Here is a 27,579-nt window from a genome sequence, read left to right as displayed (position 1 = left end):
AGAAACCTTGAAAAGTGTAATATACCCGTAATATTATGTCAGGAAATTTAAGGCGTAATGAAACTCCAATTGCAAGGCGGAAGTATTTGCCGCGCATGCAGCACGCGTTATAATCTAAAATCCTGCTGAATCCAATTCTTGATTCTGACCCGTGGAAAGGGTGAAAGTCGATTTTTAAAAATTCGTCAAAAGTTTCCGTTTGACAAACCGTTTTTCTGGCGTTGCGTAATTTCAAGGCAAGTTCAAAGCACGTCCAGCTTCGGCTTCACTAACCATATTTAATTTCGGCGTTAAAAGCTCGGCTCTAAGTTCGGCCTTTGTCGTCCTGACAGCGCCTACGAAACGGGCGATCCTCTTTTATAGTTTTGGGGATTCTTTCCATCTCTGCCTATATAGGCCCTGGCCCCGGCCACCTCTTCCTTCTCCATCCCCATCTCTCTCTCTCTGGGCCTTTCCTTATAAATGGCTGTGGGGCAGCCTTTCCGCTGTGTCTGCAAAATTTCCAAGGCTCCTATCGGAGAATGCGGACCTTTGCACATTTAATTATACTTGCTGGATCGAGGCGGCCAGCTAGCACCATCCGCGAAGAGAGAGAGCGGAACCCGATGATGAGGAATCCTTGCACCATCTTCTCGCATCCCCATCCACCGTATAAGGCCTATTTTCTTAAAGGGGCCGCATCGTTGTTCGTGATGATATTTCAAGATGTGCCAACCAAGTCGTATAGTAAAAACTGGTCTAGGCATTACTTACCTCAGGGTATTCTTTTGGTAAGGTTACGTTCCCTCGATTTGCACTCGTATTTGGGTTACTGGGAGATACTACGAGTGTCCTCGTGGCGCCACGCTATGACGGCCGTAACTTACACTTTACCAAAAGTTGGAGTTGGCTCTCGCTCGCCAAAAAGACCTATTTTCTTAAGCCTGGTTCTAATGACCAGAGTCCCGAGTTCTTTCGTGGCTCTTACATAATGATCCACAGCCTCGCTCCTTTGGATAAGGATTCCCTCCCTGGGATGTTAGTCAAAGCGCCGAGCTTAATGGCTTACATTCAGGTATACTCCCCTCCAAAACTGATCCCTCTCTTTCTCTCTCTCTCTCTCTTTTTTTTTTTTTAATCTTTTCCGCATGAGGAGGCTCCTTTACTTCGATTCTTTTATATTGATGATGGGGCCGGAGCTTGCTAGTGTTTCCACCCCCCTATTGATCAAGTAGACCAATAGCTAATCTATTTAAATGCTCGTTAATTTTCCTCTATCTATTTTTTGTAAAAGATCTAAGGAGGAATATACTTTGTAGCTACTTCCCTTCGATGTAAAGCGTATAAAGAAAACTACGATATTTGGTTTCGGGTCATTGAAAACTTACAAAACTTGGAAGAGAAACGTAAAACGAGAACAAGATTTGAATTGATCTTGATCTTCAACTCTGATTTGTATTTGAAGCCTTTCGAAATGTTTTCGGAAAATTCTTAGAAACGAAAGGCCTAGTGTGGCAAAGTACATTTTGGAACTCGTGATAGAGAACATCCTTCCAATCCTTATCTATTCGGACGACGTAGTTTCTAGCCATCTCGAATAATAGCTCGATGGTCCTCTCCTTCTTTTGTCTTTTACCGGAACGTGTCTATGAGAAAAAGATATGCTTTTCTAATTGGGAAGGCGCTCTAGCCCCACTAATGAGATCTCGCGACCAAAACTGCTTTCTCCGAGTTATAACAATTAAGATTTCGTGACCTTCCGAGATTTCGGGCTTCCTATAAAATTATTTTGGGAATCATTTTTATAAATCGGGAGGATTGAGTCTCCAAGTTATTCAACGTCTTTTGTTAATTTTATCTACAATTCGTCGATAAGTTTTCCAAGAATTAACCATCGTGATATAACCCGGATTAGGGATTACTAAATAGCGGACTCGGGAGGACGTTTTCCCAACAGTCGGATTCTTCCATTCGTTTTCCGCTATTGCTATTAGAGAAAAGAGCGATTGCAATTACAATTACGTGGCGCTTCGCCTCGTATTACAAACAAAAGTCCCTGTCTCGAAGTAGATCGCTTTATAGACCTAAGAGTTTCGTCTGCCAATGACTCGATTTACTACAGGCAATGGACTATTATTACAACGAAAAGAGGGGACACACAACTGAAGGGACACTTTAGAGTCCGGAGCTCGTAGTTAGTGTCCAGGCGGGTCTCCGCCTTATGAGCGTCTATTAAGGCGCGGAGGAAACAACCATTACTTGGTCTACTCGTGACGCTGGACGTACATACGTCGCGCCTTTTAACGAGTAACGACTTTCGGCTGCCTTATTAAGCCTCGTAGTATAATCTCTAGAGTCTCATTACAAACGTTTATATTGTGGATAGAGAAAAATTCTAGGACATACTCGGCAAACACTAATGCACATTTTAAACGTAACTTATTTTAAAGAGACGGTGAAAGAGTTTTCACTTTTATTTGTCGGTTTTCATTTTGAGAAGAAACGCTTCCTTTTCTTCGGAACTATATTTTTTAACGTGAGTTACCTTTTTTTCGTTTCGTTTTTTGTTCCGCTCCTGCTGGCTTTGCCGCGGAAGCGCTACATCTGGCTCATTTGATGGCGGCTCACGGATACTTCTTCCCCATTGACGATCACGTACTTACAGTTAAGGCCGACGGAACCTTCTACAGGTTTCAGGTAATATACGCTACCTCATTTTTCCCACCTAATCTTCTTCTTCACCTCATCTGGCAAACGAGCCCCCCCCCCTACTACCTCTATCCTTATAGTAGTACTTACAATAAAGTTTGGTAAGAAAAATGACTGATTTTCTTCCCAAACCTTTGGCCAATAAGGGTTTTGGTGTAGAGACTGTTGAACTCCCTGTTGCGAATTAACCCGTTCCCAGTTTAAAATGTGGGCGTCGCCTATAGATTTGGCTCGCGACTGGACTTGTAATCGTGACCCATTATGCTTATTAATATTCGGGAAAATCCCCTTCCGTATGTTCGTGAATGAAGAAAAAATACGCGCGCGCAGAATGTTAAATTAGTTAAAATTAAAAGGGTGCGGTGTCGGCCGAACCATGCAGTTCTTTGCACCCGAGTACTTCTCTAATTAATTTGATACTCCCGACCCCAAAGGTTAATTATCATTTCAACGTTGTAACCCTTTTTTTTCCTTCGCGTTATAGACGCCGTATTTCTGGCCGTCCAATAGTTGGGAGCCTGAGAATACCGACTATGGTAAGTTTGATCACGTTTCGCTTCAACTTGACGTGTAATTGCGTTTAAAACAAGAAAAACAATATTGTTTCGGTGAACTTTGACTTAAGAAATTAAGACATTGCATGCCGAAAGTTTTCTTTCGATGACTTAAAAAGTTGGTTGTCCATTAGTCATGCAACAACGTATTGCGTCCCTGATAAGCTTTTGTAATTATCGGCGTTAATACTCGTTAATCTGACTGTTTTATCGGTTTGTAGCCGTTTATCTCTGCAAGAGGACGATGCAGAATAAGACGAGGCTGGAACTGGCTGATTACGAAGCCGAGAACCTGGCCCGACTACAAAAGATGTTCTCCAGGAAGTGGGAGTTTATATTCATGCAAGCCGAAGCTCAAGCCAAGTAAGACCATATCCCTATATACAATATTTTAATCTTCAACCAGACCAGAGTTGTATGCTCATTTTTAAGTATATCGACACCCGTAAGAGAAAGCGTCTCTCAGTGCCCGTATTTTAAGCCACTGGATAAATATTTTGAATAGAGTGTTAATTTGGGGGCAAGCCTTAAATACGGGCGAGTGATTGAACGTTAGACTTTGATTTATGGCGGCGCGGTTAATTTCGCGTGAATCTTGTACCACTTCATTGAGCACTAATGTTTATCGCGGGCGCCAGCTTTGGTTAAATGGAAAAGAAATATTCATGGAGCCCGTATATACCTTAATCAAAGTTCAATCGCGCCCTTTCAATCAATATTTTTGGCAATATTTACAATCGGTCATCTTTAATTTTATGATCGGCCGTAACGTTTATATTCGCCCGATAAAACACGGGGCCCCCGTAATTTATAGTGAAATTTCCAATAGCTCGGCCTAACGCTAATATATTTCGCTTTAGCTGTAGACCAAAAATTAGGTCAGATATTGTCTAGAATAGGCTAAAGGCGTCGATACCCCAATATTTGTTTGTACCCTCGAAAATTGAACGATACTTAGTTCCTCGTCATGACCTTAAAGCCAACGAGACCCCAAGTTATTCGAGGAGAATTTAAATTTCAGTAACTTCTGTACGTCCCAAATTTTCTTTCTTGAATTTTTTACGTCTTTATTTAATTAAGAATGCGCTTTTGACCGGGCACTTCTTATATTTCGGCGTATGTAAAAATAAAATGTGCTGCCGCATGCATGCAGTCAACGAAAACGCTTTTCGTGTAGTTTTTAAATAAATAATGTTTTCGAGGCTGCTATGCCTAGCTCCATGCATGCAGGACTAATATTGGCAAAGTTGGTTTTCGCGTGTTGGGAAACGCTTAAAAGAAGGCGAGCTTTTTCTCGAAATGAACGTCGATTCTGGAGCGTCGTAAAGCACGCGCTCATTTAATTATCCCGAAACATAAGCTCCGCTTCACGCTCAAAATATTTCGACAAGCTATGAGTATGAACCGATAAATATTGGGAAATTAGTGTCCCTGAAGCGGAGTGGAGTGGAGTAGTTAATCCCAGGGTATTATTAATATTACGTCTCCATTCCGGTAAAGAACTCTAGAGTACAGTTGCGTATTGCATCTAGGCAAGGAGTGCAGGGACACCTGTCCGGTGTGTCGAAGTGAGATTTAAAGGTTCTTAAAATTGTATCATCGCGAAAAGTTTTTAGGGCGCGGGCTCTCGCCAAGAAAATTGAAATTTAATATTTCATGAACGGCTGTTACTCTCAAAACTGATTTTGTTTCGTTTTGGATAGCTTCGCGCATTCTATATTGTTTATTTATTTATATAAAAAAAACCCCCCGTTAAATTACCTTGTCTGGTAAGACTGACTGTTATTAAACACTTGTCAAAATGGTTTTTAAAAAAAAGCCCTTGTCTCTCTAAGCTCGGAAGGTAAAAAAAATTATTAATAAAGACATATTTGACGCCGAGCTTCCACGCCAAAAAAGGTATACCGCGATGAAAAGCGCTTCTTTGAAATTAATTAAAAAGAAAGGAAAAGTATAGGTACAGTTTCATACTTAGTTTGGGCGCGTGTTTTTATGGCGGTAATAATTACTAATTTTTAATAATCATTTGCGGGTTTCATTTACTTCTCGGTTGGTTAGAGTGGACAAGAAGCGGGATAAACTAGAAAGGAAGGTTTTGGACAGCCAAGAGAGAGCTTTTTGGGACGTTCATCGGCCAGTGGTAAGTGCGACGCGAATAAGACGACGCGTTGGAAATAATTAAAACGATTCGTTTGTTCATCTGTCGCAGCCTGGATGCGTAAATACGACCGAGATAGATATCAAGAAAGCGTGTCGGATGAACAAACCCATTAAAAGCGCCAAAGTAAGCCAATATACCTCGATTCAAAATTATCCGCGCCTTCCTCCGATGAAAAACGTGCCCCAAAATTCGCGTCGAAAACTCTAGTTTTCCAAAGAAATTTGGGTTCCACATACTAATTAAATTATTAGGCTAGCAGGCGTTCGGCGATCATACGCGAGTTCTTCCCGAGAAACGAGCAAATATTTCTGAGAAGTAAACTACTATCCTTTCCCCCGAAGCCCGGACGCTTCAACCCGAATTAAATAATTTTCTGGAACGATTTCTCAGAAAGAAAGCTGACTTTCTCAGAACACTGATACCGGAACATTGTTAGGGTTAAGATTGTTTTGAAGAAATGGTTAAGTTCAAATCCTAGTTTTCTAGCTATCGCCTTTAAATGTAAACTAAGGGCTTCTGACTTCTAAAGCGTCCCTGGGGTTATTTCTTTTTTATCCAAGATTGGAATCGGGGGATGTAGCTCTAAATAGGATTTTTTTTATATCTCTGGCGCGTTTTATTCTGGGCCGCTCGAATTCGTGAGAATAGAGAATCGAGTTTTTTCTTTCTTTTGCTCTCGGGGTCCAAGCTAATATAAGAGAAGAGACGCGGAATGGAAAAAGGATCGGGAACTCTTGTTTATTACCAGGCTTAACTCTACAGGCGCGCGCGTTTCGATTCCTTGGCTTATGCTGGCAATTTTGCCAAGCAAGTGGGGTCATCTTCTCAACCAAATTCAAGATGGCGAAGGAAAATACGTTGTTAGATCTACTTCTGAAGTTCCCAATTAAACTTAGAAACGAGAAATTGACCTTAAATAATTTTAACGATCCGTTGTTTTTATTCGTTTATTGTCGCAGCACATGCAATGCGCCGTACCTGGAGGTCGAATCAGTCCGAGCGTCTCCGAAGCTGATTTAGGCAATCCCACGGAGACCGTTAAGAAAGAGGTACTACCTGGCGCCTTGTTTTTCTTCAAAACACGTCCATTCCTAGGCTCGATCGATGAAACCCGAGCGCATACCCTGACCCTTTCATCCTAACCTTTTTATTTATATTTTCTTCCAACCAACAGATTGAAAATTTGAAGAGTCGTTTAGATAGGAGGAATGTCAAGGTTTCCAAAGTGGCGGAACAGTAAGTTATAGCGTAACAAAGTTCTTCTAAATGACCCAAAGAATCTCTTAGAAACAAAACCAATAATAAAGAAATCAATTCCGTTTTGGAATTTCTTATTGGTGACGCGAATATTAATGCCTCTTTTCCTTCTTCGCTCAACATAGATTCGTCAGTTTCTTCGAGCAATACCAGGAGTACGATCCTTTTATAACGTCTCCGGAGCCTTCGAATCCCTGGATTTCCGATAGCGTCGAGTTCTGGGAGATGGAAAAACAAACGTAAGCACCCCTCCCCTACCCCTCCCTCACCCCCGCTCTTTGTAAAGGGGTACTTAAACGACCAAGTTCAGGTTATTCGGCGTATTTATCCCCATTGAAAAGAACGTTTTAGTATCCCTTTGGGCTGCGAGATGAAAATCTTTACCCCTTCTTTTTTCCTTAGGTTGTCGCGTAATAATTTCCATAACCCATTTTTTTTCGCTTTCCGTATTTTCAGTAAAGACGTTCCAGCTCGAAGGGTTCGAAGGTGGGCCTTTTCGTTGCAAGAACTCTTAAGGGACGCGGCCGGAAGGGAACAGTTCTTCCGCTTCCTCGAGAAAGAGTTTAGCGCCGAGAATCTCAAGTATATCCCCGACTTTTCCCATTATTTTTTCTTTTTTGTCTTTTTCGTCGTGAGAACTGGTGCTCGAGCCGCGTCATTATCTCGTTTAGGTTTTGGGACGCTGTCCAGGAACTAAAACAAGTCCAATACACTGACGTACCTGTCAAAGTCGAGGAGATCTGGAAGTAAGAACTATATTTCGTCCCCCCCCCCTCCTTTTTTTTTACTTTTACTTCGGGACCAGTAAATATAACGCCACGACGCCTGCGCCCTACCTATAGCGTGTCCTATAGAACTTTGACAGTCATTCTTTAATTTGAAATATTTGTATGTGTACTTGGTGTTAATTAGAGAGTACCTAGCTCCCGACGCCAACTGCCCGATCAACATCGATTCCAAGAGCTTCGAAATAACCAAGAAGAACATGGAACACCCTGATAGGAGAACATTCGACGAAGCCGCCGTACGTATCCACCCCCCAAAAAAATACGCAACCCCTTCTCTCTCTTTGTTATTTCCAAATAATTTACTTGGTCCTTAGGCTCATTTGTACCAATTGATGAAGAGCGACAGCTACCCTCGCTACCTCAGGTCTGATATGTATAAAGAGTACCTAAACGGGACAAAGAAAAAGGTGAAATTTGATCTTTCTTAACCCCTTCCTTCCGGTACCTCCACCCCCGCCTAATTTGTTTTTTTAATTAATTTCAACTCCGGTTCAAAGGTTAAGACCTTTTCTCAATAGATTAAGGCCAGCAGTTGACAGTTTAGAATTATATTGAAATCGCGTTATTTATATACAGTAATTGAAGCGTCTACCACTAACCGTAGTTGGGGGGTGATAGTTGTAAATATCCTGACTTTTCCTTTTATACATTGTAACTAGATTGTACTACTTTATTGATTTTCCCATGCGCCGCTGCTGCCACTCTGCCGATGATATAAGCTACCTAGTAGTATTCCTTTTTCTTTTATTTCATTTCTTCTTCCTTTTTGGTTTCTTCTTCTTAATTCGAAAGACTATTATAGTTGGTACTGCCTATTTAGTAGCTAGTTCTTATATAGTAGAAGTGGTTGTAGTACTTTCTGACTATAGCGCATGTCTCTGCCGCTTCCGTTCTATTATCAGTTGTTTCGTGAATACCAAAATATTTATTAACCACTTTCGTTACAAAATATTCCCCCCTTCAAAACCCCAACCCCCGTTTACGTCATTTTAGATCGAATGAACTATAGGCTTAAATACGTCTTTTCCCACGTGTAAATTCGGTTTCTAATTACGTAATGGCCTACAATTGTTAATTAAACTAATTTAACACGGTGTTTCTAAACTAAAACAGAATATTTTCTCTGTTTTATGTTGCTGTTTTTGTTCTAAACTTTTACACTCTCTCTTTACTCCTCCTTGGTCTCTGGCAACGAACGTTGATAACGTCGGTTCAATCTCGCACGTACACGTACACGTTTACGTTCCCCGTAGACGTCGGTGAAAGGGATTCGCTCAGTGATATCATTTTCCGCCAAGAAAGAGCTGGCCACTTCTTAAAGCCTTTCCGACACTCTCTGACACAAACTCGTTTCTCTATAAAAACTCTCTCTCTTGTCCGTCTGTCTTTTGTCACTCTTGTCTTATCACTCTCTCTTTCGACCTTGCGTCAATCACGTGACCTCCACGGATGCGCGGCCCGTGAAATAATTAAACGCGGCGGATTAAATCCGAGATCAAATTAACCAAAAGCAAACAACAGATCGGCTTTCGGTACGTTTCCAAAATAAAAGAACACTTTCCGAGTTTGTTTTAAGATACAAGTAGGACCTCTCTCTTAAACCGATTCACCTCTCTCTCTTTCTCTCCCTTTCTTTCTCTTGGGTTTCGTATACTTTACGATAATGACAACCGAAATACTCTTAGGTTGTCCGTTATGGTTTAAAGATACGCCGAAGTATCCCTGTTGTTGGCAAAGCGTCATTTAAGACGTCCAGTTACTATCATTAGGAGGAGAGGGGGCCTTATTCAAAGTGGACACTGGACAATACGGCCGCGCCCAGCTTAGACTTACTTTAGAAATAGTGTTTGAAGAATATAAGTTAACGCTCCGATAAAACTTTATAACGCGTTACATTCCAAGCTTGGCAAACTCTAAGCGCTAAAAATTAGAAATGGTTTGAAAACGTTGAAGAAACCAAAGCTTTAGAACAGGGATACTTCTACATTGACCCTCTATTCGTATTCTATGACTTTTGTATATGAAAAAACGCATCGACGTAACGCGGAATCGTTTAAAGAAAGCCCACGTCATGAATCCGATATCGGTAATTAATACAAAGATAATTTTCGGACATTTTTAAAGCGGGTTGTTTACTGTTTAGCGATTCCACGTGGCGTCGCTGTACATTCCGTATTCCCCCCGAGAGAATTGGCATCGCTTTTATTTTGTTTACATTATTTATTAAGATTAAGTTCGCGTCGCTGCCGACACGCGATAAATGATCGATCTCAATGCAAGTTGAGCCGCGATGAGCGAATAACGCATGCGAAAAGTCATGTCCCCGCTGCTTCTAAGATGCGAAACGAAAATGCACGAAACGTTTGCTTAAATTGCGAGAAGTCTCTCTTGGCAAGTTCTCATTTACTTTTGGTCTTCCCTGCCTATTTGTGTGCCCGTCCGTTTTCTTAATATCTGGTAAAAACCATAACCTCCGAAAGGTGATGATGCGTCTCTCTCTCTCTTTGGACTTTCGCCGCACGTCTAATCGTCTCATTTTGTAAAACTAAGTTACTTTACGTTACGGTTTTGTTTTTGGGAGAGTGTGTTTGTTCATTTTCTTTTTTCGGAAATGATTTCTTACGTTTTTATCTAGAATTAGTCGCTAATTTGACTTAATTCTTATCCGGAACTAAACTGTCGCCGGCGGTTGAAATTTGACCTAATCATTTTGAAAAGCTCGTTGCGTTTTTTGAAGGCAATCGCTACAGGAACAGTTAGTACTTGTTGAAAGCTTAGTTAAGAGCGCGCGATTAAGGCAACACTGTCAGATGAAAATTAATTAATTGGAGATTGGAGATTTTGGTATCGTGGATTTTTAGAGTGATTTTGAGGGCGACTAATTAATTTGGTATGCACTGTTTTGAACAGTTAGTTCAAATATTGACCGCTAAGGGCAATTTTTACGGTTTAATGAAATGAAAACCACCCCTTTGTCCTTCCTTTTCGTTAAAACGTTAAATCGTTAGATATCCGACCCGATTTAAAAACTTTGTCCGCGAAAGTATCTTTTGATTAACATTCCGAGGGGGGGTTTTGGTATTTAGGCCGAATCACTGAAGATCTCCAAAAGTAGCCAACAACGAGTTCTCCCAAAATTGATTTATCCAGTCTTTTTTAAAATCAAACCGATCGCTTAAATTCGACGGTAAACAAACATACGAGTAGATTTTTAGTTTTAATTCATTTTTCACTCGACACGTTTATTAGGCAATACTAGAGACTCTTTTAAAATAATTTTCGCATATATTCTCTGTAAATATATGGTGTTTAGGTTGGCATGTTTTATATTGGTTTTTCACTGTAGCCGTACACTATTATTATATCTATTTATATATATATATATTACGAATCAATATCAAATATTTGAACCAATAAAAAGGGTTATAATATTTTTGAATGAATTAAGGTATTTTTCAAAATCATACTTATTTTTTTAGTTGATTTTTGTAGCTTTATTTTTGCTACGTTACCATAAATCGTATCACGAGTGGTTTTTCTGGCAACTTTCGTTGCACTGCACTAGCATATTTTAAAATTGTAGTTTATTTCGGTTTATTTTTATCTTTTAATTAAAAGTGGCCGTTTTATATTCATTAAGCCTTTGATATATTAACTGCTATAAGAATAAATATAATTTTAATCGTTATTAAATCAAATTTTTGTAAAACGGCCGCTTACAAAGTGTGTGTTGCGTAAAATGTACTTGAATGGTCAAATAGCGGCGAAAATACGCTTTATGCTCGGCGCACTTTCATCTAACGACGAATTCGTCTTAATATCGCCATCATTAACGTTAAACCTCTTGATTAATTTAATTATTTATCACTAAAAATGTTTATAAGTTCATTTTTTCAAAAATTATCGGAGGTTTTACGGAATACCGAATTCGACCTTTACACCCCCCAAACCCCTTCATTTTCCAAACGTCGTTTAATTTTAACTATCTTCTTTTTTTCCCTCCCGTCTCCTCTTTCTTACAGCCGAACAAGTTATTTATTCCTAAACTGCCAAGCCTCAGTATTGGATAAACAAACGCGTAAACAAATCATAAAACCCTCCCCCTCCCCTCGAAAACAAATAAACAAACAAACAGTCAACCAAAAAAAAAATTAAAAAGGAATAATTAAAATACAAATTTTTCAAAGAAAGACAATTAAAGCCAACCAAATTAAATCGCCAAAGTAATAATTAAAATGTTAATTTTTTGAGAGCAACGAGAGCCGCGTCGCCAGTTGTTCCAATTAAACGCTACTGGACCAAAAACAAATCAAGGAAAATAATTGAAAAATCAACGAAATTAATTAACATTATTTTTGACCAGGATAAACACACAATCCGTGAACAATAAAGAATGAAGCGAAAAAAATGTGACAATTTTTAAAATGGAGAAAAAATGTTAAGGCAAGTGAATTTTCGTCATCCGTAAGCGAACGTTTTACTTTCAAATTGAGGATCAAAAAACCACCACCACAACAACAACAACAAATAATAATAATAATAATATATTTCATTCTAGCATATTTCTAAATAAGGCTTAAACCCCCCGGCGCATGTGCGCGTGCGCGTGTGTGGTTCTTCATATACAAACAATTCTAATTTTTAATTCTAGTCAAATTTGTTTAGGCTTAAGAAGATATTAATCCCATTGAACTGGATGATTCTTGTACATAATAATATTAGCAAAAAAGGGGGGTGGTGGGCGACTTGGCTTCGAGTTGTTGCGTCAATTCTGGAGGACGCCCTTAAAACGGCTCCCAGAGAGAAATTGTAAATTTCTGTAAATATCGAGTTATTTTTGGTAGTATAATAATAATTATATTAACAACAAGAATATGAAAAGAAAAAAAAAATAATAATAATATTTAATTGAAGTTTAAAGAAAGCAAATTATTGCTATTAACGTATTACGATTAAAATAATTAACGCCCATCCCTGCCCCCTTCATCAGGAACCCCAAAAAGTTCCCCATTCCTTTCTTTAATTACCGGTCATTTATTTTATTAATTTTATTAATTTTGCCGCCGCCATTTTTATTTTAGGGACCAAACAAACAAATATTTATTTACGTCGGGGTTGTTTTTTCTAAACATTAACCATCGTGTTTTAAACGGAAATAAGCGAAACACTTTTGACTAGTTTCCCCAAGAGTTTGTCTTCCAACGCTCTCTAATTAAAACTAATTACTCCAATTAATCAGTTGCCGATTAAACCTGAAATAGTCTTTGAAACTAATAAAATATTTTAAAATTCATTCGGAAGAAGGAAGGAAGGAAGGTAGGCGGATGGGTTCCGTTCGGACTCGAGCAAAATTTAATTTATGCAAAAATAGGGAATTTAGGCCATCTAAAACGGCCGCGGGATTTTGGTTCCTTTCATTATAATTAGAGTTAAATCGTCTTATCGAAAATTAGGGGTTTGAAAATTGAAATGTTAAATTTTTCAACATATCTTAATTGATAAATTAATATATTAAAAGAAATATTATTCTAGGATCTAAATTATATCGGTAGAAATGGAAATATTTTGGGGTGAATTATTCAAATATTTAGAGTGAACGCGCCACCGAGTAATTAACAAACAAACAAACACCATTCAAATCATTTTAATGAAATTCTCGATAAAACAAATGTTTCAAGTTACAAAAAAAAAATTCACCCGAGCTATAAATTAAATAACGCGCCAGATCTGAAACATTTTATTATGATTTAATAAAACCGTTTTCCAAAAACCGATTTAGGGAGGCTTTTTCTAAGATGTCACGAAGCTGCTATTTGGGCTTGATTCACGTTAACAAATATTGTATAGTGTTATGTAGTTGAGGGGTAATAAAACTTCTTTCATTGCTATAATAAACGCACGCTTATTTTAATTAAGCTTTCTTCAAATAGGTTCGCGTCCGAGAGAGCGGAGCGGCAGATCGAGTGGGCTATGGTAAAGCTGAGATACGCGGCTGAACTTGTTCGGAACGCCACGTGACACTGACGTCACCCGATTAAATGTCAGCCGGCTGTAAAACACGTGTCAACAACCCTGAAAGGGAAATTTTTGACGGTCACTTGACTCGAGGCGTTTCAAGGACTCTATTAATCTTTTGAAATCGTCGTGAAGGTTGGTATTCGAGCGCCGCAACATATGTTAAGTTAAACTTATAGTTTAAAATTAACTATTAAAAAGATATATCGAATCAATTCTCCTTCCACGTTGTACAAGGCTTAGCAGTACCAAGTTAGGAACTGTCTTTTAGAAACGTTTTTAATTAGTGAAATGGTTACCGCGAGACACATATTAAGTTCGTGGAGGCGGACGACAGCCTTCCTCGTATGTTTGACTGTAATTGTGGTTGAATCTCAGCATCAACATGGTGTACCCCAACAACAACAACAACAACAGTACATGGGACAACAACCAGTCATGGGAGTCCCTCAACAAGTTCCTCAAGGGTATGGACAGAATGTTGTTAATCAACAGCAACAGCAACAGGTACAATACGCGCAATATCAGCAAGCGCCTCCCACAGGAGCCAATCAAAATCTTATCAGGGATAAAGCCCACATTCAAGATAGAGAGTGAGTATTGGTCTATTGTTAAGGTTAACCCTTTTGTGTCAAGATTGTTTAATAATTATGATATTGTAGGCATATCAAGGAGCATTTACAGGGAGTCGTTGATCATCCTGATGTGGCTAAAATGTCAGATGAGGAGCTACAGTTTCATTACTTCAAGATGCACGATAATGATGATAATAACAAGCTAGATGGATGTGAACTCATTAAATCTCTCATTCATTGGCATGGTAATCTTATCTCTTTCAGGTTTCTAAGGCTCAGGGAAAACCTAGAAACCTTGGCCAATTTAGAAATAGGTTAAAATATGTCAGGGACTTTAGAAATGGGTCAAAATATGTCAGGGACTTTAGAAATGGGTCAAAATATGTCAGGGACTTTAGAAATGGGTCAAAATATGTCAGGGACTTTAGAAATGGGTCAAAATATGTCAGGGACTTTAGAAATAGGTCAAAATATGTCAGGGACTTTAGAAATGGCTCAAAATATGGCAGGGACTTTAGAAATAGGTCAAAATATGTCAGGGACTTTAGAAATGGCTCAAAATATGGCAGGGACTTTAGAAATAGGTCAAAATATGTCAGGGACCTTAGAAATAGGTCAGAATATGTCAGGGACCTTAGAAATAGGTCAGAATATGTCAGGGACCTTAGAAATAGGTCAGAATATGTCAGGGACCTTAGAAATAGGTCAGAATATGTCAGGGACTTTAGAAATAGGTCAGAATATGTCAGGGACTTTAGAAATAGGTCAAAATATGTCAGGGACTTTAGAAATAGGTCAAAATATGTCAGGGACTTTAGAAATAGGTCAAAATATGTCAGGGACTTTAGAAATAGGTCAAAATATGTCAGGGACTTTAGAAATAGGTCAAAATATGTCAGGGACTTTAGAAATAGGTCAAAATATGTCAGGGACTTTAGAAATGGCTCAATTATTGTCAGGGACTTTAGAAATGGTTCAAAAATTATCAGGGACTTTAGAAATGGTTCAAAAATTGTCAGGGACTTCAGAAATGAGCTAAATCACTGAGTATTTGTCTTTATAATTTTCCTTTGGCAGTTGAGGAAAGTAAACACTTGGCTAATACTCAAGGACAAGGACAAGGTCAAGGACACGGTCACAGTCATGGCCATCAACAACAACCTCCTCCACCCCCACCTCAAGGTGGAATCCCTCAACAACCTGGAAATGCAACACCGGGAATAGGAACAACCAAAATCTTTACTGAACAAGAGTTGTCCATGATGATTGATCCAATCCTGGACATGGATGATCGAAACAAAGATGGCTTCATTGATTATCCCGAATTTGTTGCCGCCCAACAATCACGCGGATTTTAAACAAACATTGAATCTCATCAAGGGAGGGGGAGGGGGGAGGGAGGGAAGGAATCTTGTCTACTTAATGATTGTGAATTTAATTAAGAGTATTATAATTAGCACTGCCCTGTCTTACAATATATCTTTATTTCTTCTTCCAAATTACAAAAGACAGACAGTGATAATTAATTAATTAATTGGGGGGATTGCTTTATTTTTTTAATTAATTTTTGTATAGGTTTGGTTGGTTACTTTGATTATTTTAATGAAGGAATTTCTTTATACAAATTAAAATCCTTTATTTTAGATTAATAGTTTTATTTATGAAAAATTATGGCTTTAATTTTTCCTAAAGAAGGAACACGTGATCAGCTTGGAGTGCGTTCAGTGTCACGAGTGATTGGCTAGCTTATTTCCAGCTCTGTGCACTGCCATGTATTTGTAATTGATCATATGGACACGAAAAGAAAAGACTCAATAGATGGCAATAGTTTCGCCCATTTTTTTTTCACATAAAGAACGTAGAAGAATTACGTCATCAGTTTGGAGTGTACTGCGTTCAGTATCATCCAGCGATGAGTGATTGGTTACTAAGATTCTAGGCTTATTTCCCTTCCATCTCTGTGTAGTAGTCAGGGTGGGAAATAAGGATTTTTTTAAAACTGGACATTGGGCCAGCAACCCCCCTGGCCTGGAATAAATAAACTGGTCCATGACCATTGACCAGGGCGCGTCGTCTGCTAAACTAAAGAAGTGGGTAATTAAAATAGTTCAGATATTGTCTGGACCCTGGTTACCCTAGAATTTTCATAGTGGTCCCGTGGACCACTGGCCCCCCTTCGATTTAATTTTTAAACTGGTCCAGGCAATTTTTAAACTGGTCATTTGCCCTGTGCCAGCGCCTTATTTCCCACGCTGGTAGTAGTTGATTCTCATAATGGAGTCTGGACATGAAAAGACTCGTTAAAATTGCAACTCTTAATTTTTAAATGATGTAACAAAGAAAAGATACATTTTTAATTATAACAGGTATTTTGAATTGTTATATTTAAGCATACTTTGTTATTAGGATCAATACGTTTTATCGTAAAAGTGTTAAGAATGCCGTTTAAAAGCGCAAAAAAACCTAATCTTTCTCTTAAGCCTTGGTCTTTGACATTGAGAAAGTATTTCCCTAAAAATCAAAACCCGAAGTTTTCTGAGTCACTGATTAATCAATGATTGATGTACGTTTTAATTAAACAAAGGAATTAATTTTTCTTTCAGGCCACCCTTTTTGTTAAAAAGGTTTTCTCTTCCGAGTGGAAATGTCTTCAGTTTGGAAAAGGCTACAACGCGTTAACAAACACGCTGCCAAATTTCAGTTTGTGGCTTCTTATCAAGAATTGATAGTTGAAGGCTCAAAAAAATGGTAATTAAATTGCCCCTTCTTTAACTCGACTGTTAATATTTTGCCATCTCTTACAAGGTGGAATAATATTTAATGGGAACATTATTGTATATTCATTAAAAATATATTGTATATTCAGGCAACCCAACAAGTTAAGCGTTGTTTGGACTCGGAGAAGTCGGAGGTATTGCACTCCAGCCAGACCTTGGGAGCCGGCTCTTCGGAACCCAATGCGAGGGATGCTTGTCTGGACTGTACCAGAAAATGTGGAAGTTACAGTTACACTCTTCAAAGATCAGAGGACAAACTCTTTTGAGGATAAAGATTGGACATTTGTCATTGAAAATGTAAGTTATTTTAATCTACTGAAGTTTTGGTTCATCTCATTACTCAATAAGTGAAAGAATGCAATGTTAATTTTATAATGTTGGTTGAATTGCCTATGGTTATTGTAGTTCAAAAGATACACGCGATTTTATTATAGTATAGAGGGAAAGCCAACTAGGAAGGGGCCGTAGAGAATGCATTGAAATTTGTTTTCTTCCTAATTAACTTAATTATAATTCCAATTTAATGAAACTTTACCTGAATAATCTAGAGAATGCCTAATTTATAACGGATTTTTCATTTTGCCCGTAGCTGTTGTAGTTTAAAAGATAAACGCGATTTTCTTTTAGTGTAGAGGGAAAGCCAACTAGGAAGGGGCCATAGTTAATGAGTTGAAATTTGTTTTATTCGAAATTAACTTAATTATTGTTCAAACTTAACAAAAATGTACCCTTATAATTTACAAAATGTCTAGTATATGGCGGTGTTTTCATTTTTCGCGTAGCTGTTGTAGTTCAAAAGATAAACGCGATTTATTTTAGGTTAGTTTGAAGAGAAAGCCAACTTTTTGAGTGTCGAGGGAAAGCCAACTTTTATGAGTGTCGAGGGAAAGCCAATAACAGGGTTCATACAAACCGGGAAAACCTAGAAAAATCAGGGAAATAAATAGTTGACAAAAACCTCAGGGAAATTTCAGGGAAATTTGCGTCAAACAGGGGCCGAGTAATTAAGCAAAATGTTCGTGAACATACCCCCCCCTCCGTAGGATTAACATTACACTATACTTTGGAGGCTCGTAACTCTGGTTCTACTAGAGAGACGGGGATGTCCTTTGAGTATGTTATAGCCCAATTTGTCCCCCATCTAACCATACTAAAAACTCAGGGCTACGACAAACAGGGGCCGAGAAATTAAGCAAAATGTAAACAAACAACCCCTCCATAGGAATTGCATTAGACCCAACTTTGGAGGCTCGTAACTCTGGTTCTACTAGAGAGACGGGGATGTCCTTTGAGTATGTTATAGCCCAATTTGTCCCCCATCTAACCATACTAAAAACTCAGGGCTACGACAAACAGGGGCCGAGAAATTAAGCAAAATGTAAACAAACAACCCCTCCATAGGAATTGCATTAGACCCAACTTTGGAGGCTCGTAACTCTGGTTCTACTAGAGAGACGGGGATGTCCTTTGAGTATGTTATAGCCCAATTTGTCCCCCATCTAAAAATACTAAAAACTCAGGGCTACGACAAACAGGGGCCGAGAAATTAAGCAAAATGTAAACAAACAACCCCTCCATAGGAATTGCATTAGACCCAACTTTGGAGGCTCGTAACTCTGGTTCTACTAGAGAGACGGGGATGTCCTTTGAGTATGTTATAGCCCAATTTGTCCCCCATCTAACCATACTAAAAACTCAGGGCTACGACAAACAGGGGCCGAGAAATTAAGCAAAATGTAAACAAACAACCCCTCCATAGGAATTGCATTAGACCCAACTTTGGGGGCTCGTAACTCTGGTTCTACTAGAGAGACGGGGATGTCCTTTGAGTATGTTATAGCCCAATTTGTCCCCCATCTAACCATACTAAAAACTCAGGGCTACGACAAATAGGGGCCGAGAAATTAAGCAAAATGTAAACAAACAACCCCTCCATAGGAATTGCATTAGACCCAACTTTGGAGGCTCGTAACTCTGGTTCTACTAGAGATACGGGGATGTCCTTTGAGTACGTTATAGCCCAATTTGTCCCCCATCTAACCATACTAAAAACTCAGGGCTACGACAAACAGGGGCCGAGAAATTAAGCAAAATGTAAACAAACAACCCCTCCATAGGAATTGCATTAGACCCAACTTTGGAGGCTCGTAACTCTGGTTCTACTAGAGAGACGGGGATGTCCTTTGAGTATGTTATAGCCCAATTTGTCCCCCATCTAACCATACTAAAAACTCAGGGCTACGACAAACAGGGGCCGAGAAATTAAGCAAAATGTAAACAAACAACCCCTCCATAGGAATTGCATTAGACCCAACTTTGGAGGCTCGTAACTCTGGTTCTACTAGAGAGACGGGGATGTCCTTTGAGTATGTTATAGCCCAATTTGTCCCCCATCTAACCATACTAAAAACTCAGGGCTACGACAAACAGGGGCCGAGAAATTAAGCAAAATGTAAACAAACAACCCCTCCATAGGAATTGCATTAGACCCAACTTTGGGGGCTCGTAACTCTGGTTCTACTAGAGAGACGGGGATGTCCTTTGAGTATGTTATAGCCCAATTTGTCCCCCATCTAACCATACTAAAAACTCAGGGCTACGACAAACAGGGGCCGAGAAATTAAGCAAAATGTAAACAAACAACCCCTCCATAGGAATTGCATTAGACCCAACTTTGGAGGCTCGTAACTCTGGTTCTACTAGAGAGACGGGGATGTCCTTTGAGTATGTTATAGCCCAATTTGTCCCCCATCTAACCATACTAAAAACTCAGGGCTACGACAAACAGGGGCCGAGAAATTAAGCAAAATGTAAACAAACAACCCCTCCATAGGAATTGCATTAGACCCAACTTTGGAGGCTCGTAACTCTGGTTCTACTAGAGAGACGGGGATGTCCTTTGAGTATGTTATAGCCCAATTTGTCCCCCATCTAACCATACTAAAAACTCAGGGCTACGACAAACAGGGGCCGAGAAATTAAGCAAAATGTAAACAAACAACCCCTCCATAGGAATTGCATTAGACCCAACTTTGGAGGCTCGTAACTCTGGTTCTACTAGAGAGACGGGGATGTCCTTTGAGTATGTTATAGCCCAATTTGTCCCCCATCTAACCATACTAAAAACTCAGGGCTACGACAAACAGGGGCCGAGAAATTAAGCAAAATGTAAACAAACAACCCCTCCATAGGAATTGCATTAGACCCAACTTTGGAGGCTCGTAACTCTGGTTCTACTAGAGAGACGGGGATGTCCTTTGAGTATGTTATAGCCCAATTTGTCCCCCATCTAACCATACTAAAAACTCAGGGCTACGACAAACAGGGGCCGAGAAATTAAGCAAAATGTAAACAAACAACCCCTCCATAGGAATTGCATTAGACCCAACTTTGGAGGCTCGTAACTCTGGTTCTACTAGAGAGACGGGGATGTCCTTTGAGTATGTTATAGCCCAATTTGTCCCCCATCTAACCATACTAAAAACTCAGGGCTACGACAAACAGGGGCCGAGAAATTAAGCAAAATGTAAACAAACAACCCCTCCATAGGAATTGCATTAGACCCAACTTTGGAGGCTCGTAACTCTGGTTCTACTAGAGAGACGGGGATGTCCTTTGAGTATGTTATAGCCCAATTTGTCCCCCATCTAACCATACTAAAAACTCAGGGCTACGACAAACAGGGGCCGAGAAATTAAGCAAAATGTAAACAAACAACCCCTCCATAGGAATTGCATTAGACCCAACTTTGGAGGCTCGTAACTCTGGTTCTACTAGAGAGACGGGGATGTCCTTTGAGTATGTTATAGCCCAATTTGTCCCCCATCTAACCATACTAAAAACTCAGGGCTACGACAAACAGGGGCCGAGAAATTAAGCAAAATGTAAACAAACAACCCCTCCATAGGAATTGCATTAGACCCAACTTTGGAGGCTCGTAACTCTGGTTCTACTAGAGAGACGGGGATGTCCTTTGAGTATGTTATAGCCCAATTTGTCCCCCATCTAACCATACTAAAAACTCAGGGCTACGACAAACAGGGGCCGAGAAATTAAGCAAAATGTAAACAAACAACCCCTCCATAGGAATTGCATTAGACCCAACTTTGGAGGCTCGTAACTCTGGTTCTACTAGAGAGACGGGGATGTCCTTTGAGTATGTTATAGCCCAATTTGTCCCCCATCTAACCATACTAAAAACTCAGGGCTACGACAAACAGGGGCCGAGAAATTAAGCAAAATGTAAACAAACAACCCCTCCATAGGAATTGCATTAGACCCAACTTTGGAGGCTCGTAACTCTGGTTCTACTAGAGAGACGGGGATGTCCTTTGAGTATGTTATAGCCCAATTTGTCCCCCATCTAACCATACTAAAAACTCAGGGCTACGACAAACAGGCGCCGAGAAATTAAGCAAAATGTAAACAAACAACCCCTCCATAGGAATTGCATTAGACCCAACTTTGGAGGCTCGTAACTCTGGTTCTACTAGAGAGACGGGGATGTCCTTTGAGTATGTTATAGCCCAATTTGTCCCCCATCTAACCATACTAAAAACTCAGGGCTACGACAAACAGGGGCCGAGAAATTAAGCAAAATGTAAACAAACAACCCCTCCATAGGAATTGCATTAGACCCAACTTTGGGGGCTCGTAACTCTGGTTCTACTAGAGAGACGGGGATGTCCTTTGAGTATGTTATAGCCCAATTTGTCCCCCATCTAACCATACTAAAAACTCAGGGCTACGACAAATAGGGGCCGAGAAATTAAGCAAAATGTAAACAAACAACCCCTCCATAGGAATTGCATTAGACCCAACTTTGGAGGCTCGTAACTCTGGTTCTACTAGAGATACGGGGATGTCCTTTGAGTACGTTATAGCCCAATTTGTCCCCCATCTAACCATACTAAAAACTCAGGGCTACGACAAACAGGGGCCGAGAAATTAAGCAAAATGTAAACAAACAACCCCTCCATAGGAATTGCATTAGACCCAACTTTGGAGGCTCGTAACTCTGGTTCTACTAGAGAGACGGGGATGTCCTTTGAGTATGTTATAGCCCAATTTGTCCCCCATCTAACCATACTAAAAACTCAGGGCTACGACAAACAGGGGCCGAGAAATTAAGCAAAATGTAAACAAACAACCCCTCCATAGGAATTGCATTAGACCCAACTTTGGAGGCTCGTAACTCTGGTTCTACTAGAGAGACGGGGATGTCCTTTGAGTATGTTATAGCCCAATTTGTCCCCCATCTAACCATACTAAAAACTCAGGGCTACGACAAACAGGGGCCGAGAAATTAAGCAAAATGTAAACAAACAACCCCTCCATAGGAATTGCATTAGACCCAACTTTGGGGGCTCGTAACTCTGGTTCTACTAGAGAGACGGGGATGTCCTTTGAGTATGTTATAGCCCAATTTGTCCCCCATCTAACCATACTAAAAACTCAGGGCTACGACAAACAGGGGCCGAGAAATTAAGCAAAATGTAAACAAACAACCCCTCCATAGGAATTGCATTAGACCCAACTTTGGAGGCTCGTAACTCTGGTTCTACTAGAGAGACGGGGATGTCCTTTGAGTATGTTATAGCCCAATTTGTCCCCCATCTAACCATACTAAAAACTCAGGGCTACGACAAACAGGGGCCGAGAAATTAAGCAAAATGTAAACAAACAACCCCTCCATAGGAATTGCATTAGACCCAACTTTGGAGGCTCGTAACTCTGGTTCTACTAGAGAGACGGGGATGTCCTTTGAGTATGTTATAGCCCAATTTGTCCCCCATCTAACCATACTAAAAACTCAGGGCTACGACAAACAGGGGCCGAGAAATTAAGCAAAATGTAAACAAACAACCCCTCCATAGGAATTGCATTAGACCCAACTTTGGAGGCTCGTAACTCTGGTTCTACTAGAGAGACGGGGATGTCCTTTGAGTATGTTATAGCCCAATTTGTCCCCCATCTAACCATACTAAAAACTCAGGGCTACGACAAACAGGGGCCGAGAAATTAAGCAAAATGTAAACAAACAACCCCTCCATAGGAATTGCATTAGACCCAACTTTGGAGGCTCGTAACTCTGGTTCTACTAGAGAGACGGGGATGTCCTTTGAGTATGTTATAGCCCAATTTGTCCCCCATCTAACCATACTAAAAACTCAGGGCTACGACAAACAGGGGCCGAGAAATTAAGCAAAATGTAAACAAACAACCCCTCCATAGGAATTGCATTAGACCCAACTTTGGAGGCTCGTAACTCTGGTTCTACTAGAGAGACGGGGATGTCCTTTGAGTATGTTATAGCCCAATTTGTCCCCCATCTAACCATACTAAAAACTCAGGGCTACGACAAACAGGGGCCGAGAAATTAAGCAAAATGTAAACAAACAACCCCTCCATAGGAATTGCATTAGACCCAACTTTGGAGGCTCGTAACTCTGGTTCTACTAGAGAGACGGGGATGTCCTTTGAGTATGTTATAGCCCAATTTGTCCCCCATCTAACCATACTAAAAACTCAGGGTACGACAAACAGGGGCCGAGAAATTAAGCAAAATGTAAACAAACAACCCCTCCATAGGAATTGCATTAGACCCAACTTTGGAGGCTCGTAACTCTGGTTCTACTAGAGAGACGGGGATGTCCTTTGAGTATGTTATAGCCCAATTTGTCCCCCATCTAACCATACTAAAAACTCAGGGCTACGACAAACAGGGGCCGAGAAATTAAGCAAAATGTAAACAAACAACCCCTCCATAGGAATTGCATTAGACCCAACTTTGGAGGCTCGTAACTCTGGTTCTACTAGAGAGACGGGGATGTCCTTTGAGTATGTTATAGCCCAATTTGTCCCCCATCTAACCATACTAAAAACTCAGGGCTACGACAAACAGGGGCCGAGAAATTAAGCAAAATGTAAACAAACAACCCCTCCATAGGAATTGCATTAGACCCAACTTTGGAGGCTCGTAACTCTGGTTCTACTAGAGAGACGGGGATGTCCTTTGAGTATGTTATAGCCCAATTTGTCCCCCATCTAACCATACTAAAAACTCAGGGCTACGACAAACAGGGGCCGAGAAATTAAGCAAAATGTAAACAAACAACCCCTCCATAGGAATTGCATTAGACCCAACTTTGGAGGCTCGTAACTCTGGTTCTACTAGAGAGACGGGGATGTCCTTTGAGTATGTTATAGCCCAATTTGTCCCCCATCTAACCATACTAAAAACTCAGGGCTACGACAAACAGGGGCCGAGAAATTAAGCAAAATGTAAACAAACAACCCCTCCATAGGAATTGCATTAGACCCAACTTTGGAGGCTCGTAACTCTGGTTCTACTAGAGAGACGGGGATGTCCTTTGAGTATGTTATAGCCCAATTTGTCCCCCATCTAACCATACTAAAAACTCAGGGCTACGACAAACAGGGGCCGAGAAATTAAGCAAAATGTAAACAAACAACCCCTCCATAGGAATTGCATTAGACCCAACTTTGGAGGCTCGTAACTCTGGTTCTACTAGAGAGACGGGGATGTCCTTTGAGTATGTTATAGCCCAATTTGTCCCCCATCTAACCATACTAAAAACTCAGGGCTACGACAAACAGGGGCCGAGAAATTAAGCAAAATGTAAACAAACAACCCCTCCATAGGAATTGCATTAGACCCAACTTTGGAGGCTCGTAACTCTGGTTCTACTAGAGAGACGGGGATGTCCTTTGAGTATGTTATAGCCCAATTTGTCCCCCATCTAACCATACTAAAAACTCAGGGCTACGACAAACAGGGGCCGAGAAATTAAGCAAAATGTAAACAAACAACCCCTCCATAGGAATTGCATTAGACCCAACTTTGGAGGCTCGTAACTCTGGTTCTACTAGAGAGACGGGGATGTCCTTTGAGTATGTTATAGCCCAATTTGTCCCCCATCTAACCATACTAAAAACTCAGGGCTACGACAAACAGGGGCCGAGAAATTAAGCAAAATGTAAACAAACAACCCCTCCATAGGAATTGCATTAGACCCAACTTTGGAGGCTCGTAACTCTGGTTCTACTAGAGAGACGGGGATGTCCTTTGAGTATGTTATAGCCCAATTTGTCCCCCATCTAACCATACTAAAAACTCAGGGCTACGACAAACAGGGGCCGAGAAATTAAGCAAAATGTAAACAAACAACCCCTCCATAGGAATTGCATTAGACCCAACTTTGGAGGCTCGTAACTCTGGTTCTACTAGAGAGACGGGGATGTCCTTTGAGTATGTTATAGCCCAATTTGTCCCCCATCTAACCATACTAAAAACTCAGGGCTACGACAAACAGGGGCCGAGAAATTAAGCAAAATGTAAACAAACAACCCCTCCATAGGAATTGCATTAGACCCAACTTTGGAGGCTCGTAACTCTGGTTCTACTAGAGAGACGGGGATGTCCTTTGAGTATGTTATAGCCCAATTTGTCCCCCATCTAACCATACTAAAAACTCAGGGCTACGACAAACAGGGGCCGAGAAATTAAGCAAAATGTAAACAAACAACCCCTCCATAGGAATTGCATTAGACCCAACTTTGGAGGCTCGTAACTCTGGTTCTACTAGAGAGACGGGGATGTCCTTTGAGTATGTTATAGCCCAATTTGTCCCCCATCTAACCATACTAAAAACTCAGGGCTACGACAAACAGGGGCCGAGAAATTAAGCAAAATGTAAACAAACAACCCCTCCATAGGAATTGCATTAGACCCAACTTTGGAGGCTCGTAACTCTGGTTCTACTAGAGAGACGGGGATGTCCTTTGAGTATGTTATAGCCCAATTTGTCCCCCATCTAACCATACTAAAAACTCAGGGCTACGACAAACAGGGGCCGAGAAATTAAGCAAAATGTAAACAAACAACCCCTCCATAGGAATTGCATTAGACCCAACTTTGGAGGCTCGTAACTCTGGTTCTACTAGAGAGACGGGGATGTCCTTTGAGTATGTTATAGCCCAATTTGTCCCCCATCTAACCATACTAAAAACTCAGGGCTACGACAAACAGGGGCCGAGAAATTAAGCAAAATGTAAACAAACAACCCCTCCATAGGAATTGCATTAGACCCAACTTTGGAGGCTCGTAACTCTGGTTCTACTAGAGAGACGGGGATGTCCTTTGAGTATGTTATAGCCCAATTTGTCCCCCATCTAACCATACTAAAAACTCAGGGCTACGACAAACAGGCGCCGAGAAATTAAGCAAAATGTAAACAAACAACCCCTCCATAGGAATTGCATTAGACCCAACTTTGGAGGCTCGTAACTCTGGTTCTACTAGAGAGACGGGGATGTCCTTTGAGTATGTTATAGCCCAATTTGTCCCCCATCTAACCATACTAAAAACTCAGGGCTACGACAAACAGGGGCCGAGAAATTAAGCAAAATGTAAACAAACAACCCCTCCATAGGAATTGCATTAGACCCAACTTTGGAGGCTCGTAACTCTGGTTCTACTAGAGAGACGGGGATGTCCTTTGAGTATGTTATAGCCCAATTTGTCCCCCATCTAACCATACTAAAAACTCAGGGCTACGACAAACAGGGGCCGAGAAATTAAGCAAAATGTAAACAAACAACCCCTCCATAGGAATTGCATTAGACTATACTTTGGAGGCTCGTAACTCTGGTTCTACTAGAGAGACGGGGATGTCCTTTGAGTATGTTATAGCCCAATTTGTCCCCCATCTAACCATACTAAAAACTCAGGGCTACGACAAACAGGGGCCGAGAAATTAAGCAAAATGTAAACAAACAACCCCTCCATAGGAATTGCATTAGACCCAACTTTGGAGGCTCGTAACTCTGGTTCTACTAGAGAGACGGGGATGTCCTTTGAGTATGTTATAGTCCAATTTGTCCCCCATCTAACCATACTAAAAACTTGGGGCTACGAGAAACAGGGGCCGAGATATTAAGCAAAATGTACGTCAACTTATGGTATCGTCTCACTTATATTTGCTATGTTACTTATGATTTTAGCACTGAACTTTGTAGGCTCATAACTCTTGTTCTATTAGAGATACGGGGATCTCCTTTGAATATGTTATAGCCCTTTTTGCTCCCCATACAAGGGTACTTTAAACTTGAGGCTACCTCAATATCGTCGTCAACTTTTTTTGTCTCACTTATTGTTATTAGGTTACTTTTCATTTTTAACATTAAATTTGGAGGCTCGTAAGTCGTAACTCTGTTTCACTAGAGATACGGGGATGTCCTTTGAGTATGTTATAGTCCAATTTGTCCCCCATCTAACCATACTAAAAACTACGACAAACAGGGGCCGAGCAATTAAGCAAAACGTAAACAAACAACCCCCCTCCATAGGAATAGCATTACACTAAACTTGGGAGGCTCGTAACTCTGGAAAATTCAGAGTGGGGAAAAACCTGGAAATCTCAGGGAAATTTGTTTTCCAAAAGTTGTATGAACCCTGAAAGCCAATAAGGAAGGGGCTGCTATAGAGAATACGTGTCGATTTATTTTAAAAATTACCCAAATAAGGTTACGAGCGCGGGAAAGAGACAGCAAGTGGCGATGGGTACTATTAATATGGCGCAATTTGCGAGTGTCGAACCGACTCAAAACGAAGTCCGTCTGAAACTTAAACCATGCTCAAAGAAAGTAGTCGAGGCCACGTTAACTTTCACACTTTCATGCGTATTCTTAAAAGAAGGCAAAGCGACGTAAGCTATTCCCTAAATGTCCCCCTAAACCCCG

General features: G+C 40.4%; 3 protein-coding genes across 12 annotated transcripts in view; all 3 read left to right on the top strand.

Annotated features, from left to right (window-relative positions):
* Positions 1-13,516, top strand: part of RSG7 (Regulator of G-protein signaling 7) — a 36,989-nt gene extending 23,473 nt beyond the window's left edge. The window contains exons 4-17 of one of the 5 annotated variants that reach the window (XM_089841927.1): positions 2,562-2,676; positions 3,173-3,224; positions 3,464-3,605; positions 5,301-5,382; positions 5,452-5,526; positions 6,363-6,452; positions 6,578-6,639; positions 6,786-6,899; positions 7,117-7,242; positions 7,332-7,406; positions 7,573-7,684; positions 7,763-7,855; positions 13,228-13,312; positions 13,379-13,516. In XM_089841927.1, coding sequence (XP_089698053.1) covers positions 2,562-2,676; positions 3,173-3,224; positions 3,464-3,605; positions 5,301-5,382; positions 5,452-5,526; positions 6,363-6,452; positions 6,578-6,639; positions 6,786-6,899; positions 7,117-7,242; positions 7,332-7,406; positions 7,573-7,684; positions 7,763-7,855; positions 13,228-13,242 — 1,153 coding nt within the window. In that variant the 3' untranslated portion in view covers positions 13,243-13,312; positions 13,379-13,516. The other 4 variants (XM_089841922.1, XM_089841925.1, XM_089841919.1 and 1 more) reach the window with 4 other exon arrangements.
* On the top strand, positions 13,507-15,397 carry LOC149718027 (uncharacterized). The gene is made up of 3 exons (XM_089842045.1): positions 13,507-14,056; positions 14,126-14,283; positions 15,116-15,397. Exons 1-3 carry the CDS (start codon positions 13,755-13,757, stop codon positions 15,394-15,396), a joined length of 741 nt encoding a protein of 246 aa, XP_089698171.1. The 5' UTR covers positions 13,507-13,754; the 3' UTR covers position 15,397.
* A 427-nt stretch (positions 15,398-15,824) lies between these two features.
* Ehbp1 (Eps15 homology domain containing protein-binding protein 1) overlaps positions 15,825-27,579 on the top strand; it is a 22,263-nt gene continuing 10,508 nt past the window's right edge. For 2 of the 6 annotated variants that reach the window (XM_089841874.1, XM_089841887.1), the window contains exons 1-4: positions 15,986-16,404; positions 16,642-16,786; positions 16,905-17,112; positions 27,364-27,545. In XM_089841874.1, coding sequence (XP_089698000.1) covers positions 16,683-16,786; positions 16,905-17,112; positions 27,364-27,545 — 494 coding nt within the window. In that variant the 5' untranslated portion in view covers positions 15,986-16,404; positions 16,642-16,682. Of the gene's footprint in view, positions 15,962-15,985; positions 16,405-16,641; positions 16,787-16,904; positions 17,113-27,363; positions 27,546-27,579 lie in introns of those variants that run through there. The other 4 variants (XM_089841866.1, XM_089841862.1, XM_089841883.1 and 1 more) reach the window with 4 other exon arrangements.

Source organism: Phalangium opilio, unplaced genomic scaffold, assembly GCF_054372755.1.
Source record: "Phalangium opilio isolate 3A_F unplaced genomic scaffold, DU_Popi_V2 ptg000003l_1, whole genome shotgun sequence".
NCBI classification, from domain to species: domain Eukaryota; kingdom Metazoa; phylum Arthropoda; class Arachnida; order Opiliones; family Phalangiidae; genus Phalangium; species Phalangium opilio.
Note: the sequence above shows the minus strand (reverse complement) of the source record. Positions and strands in the feature narration are given on the sequence as shown.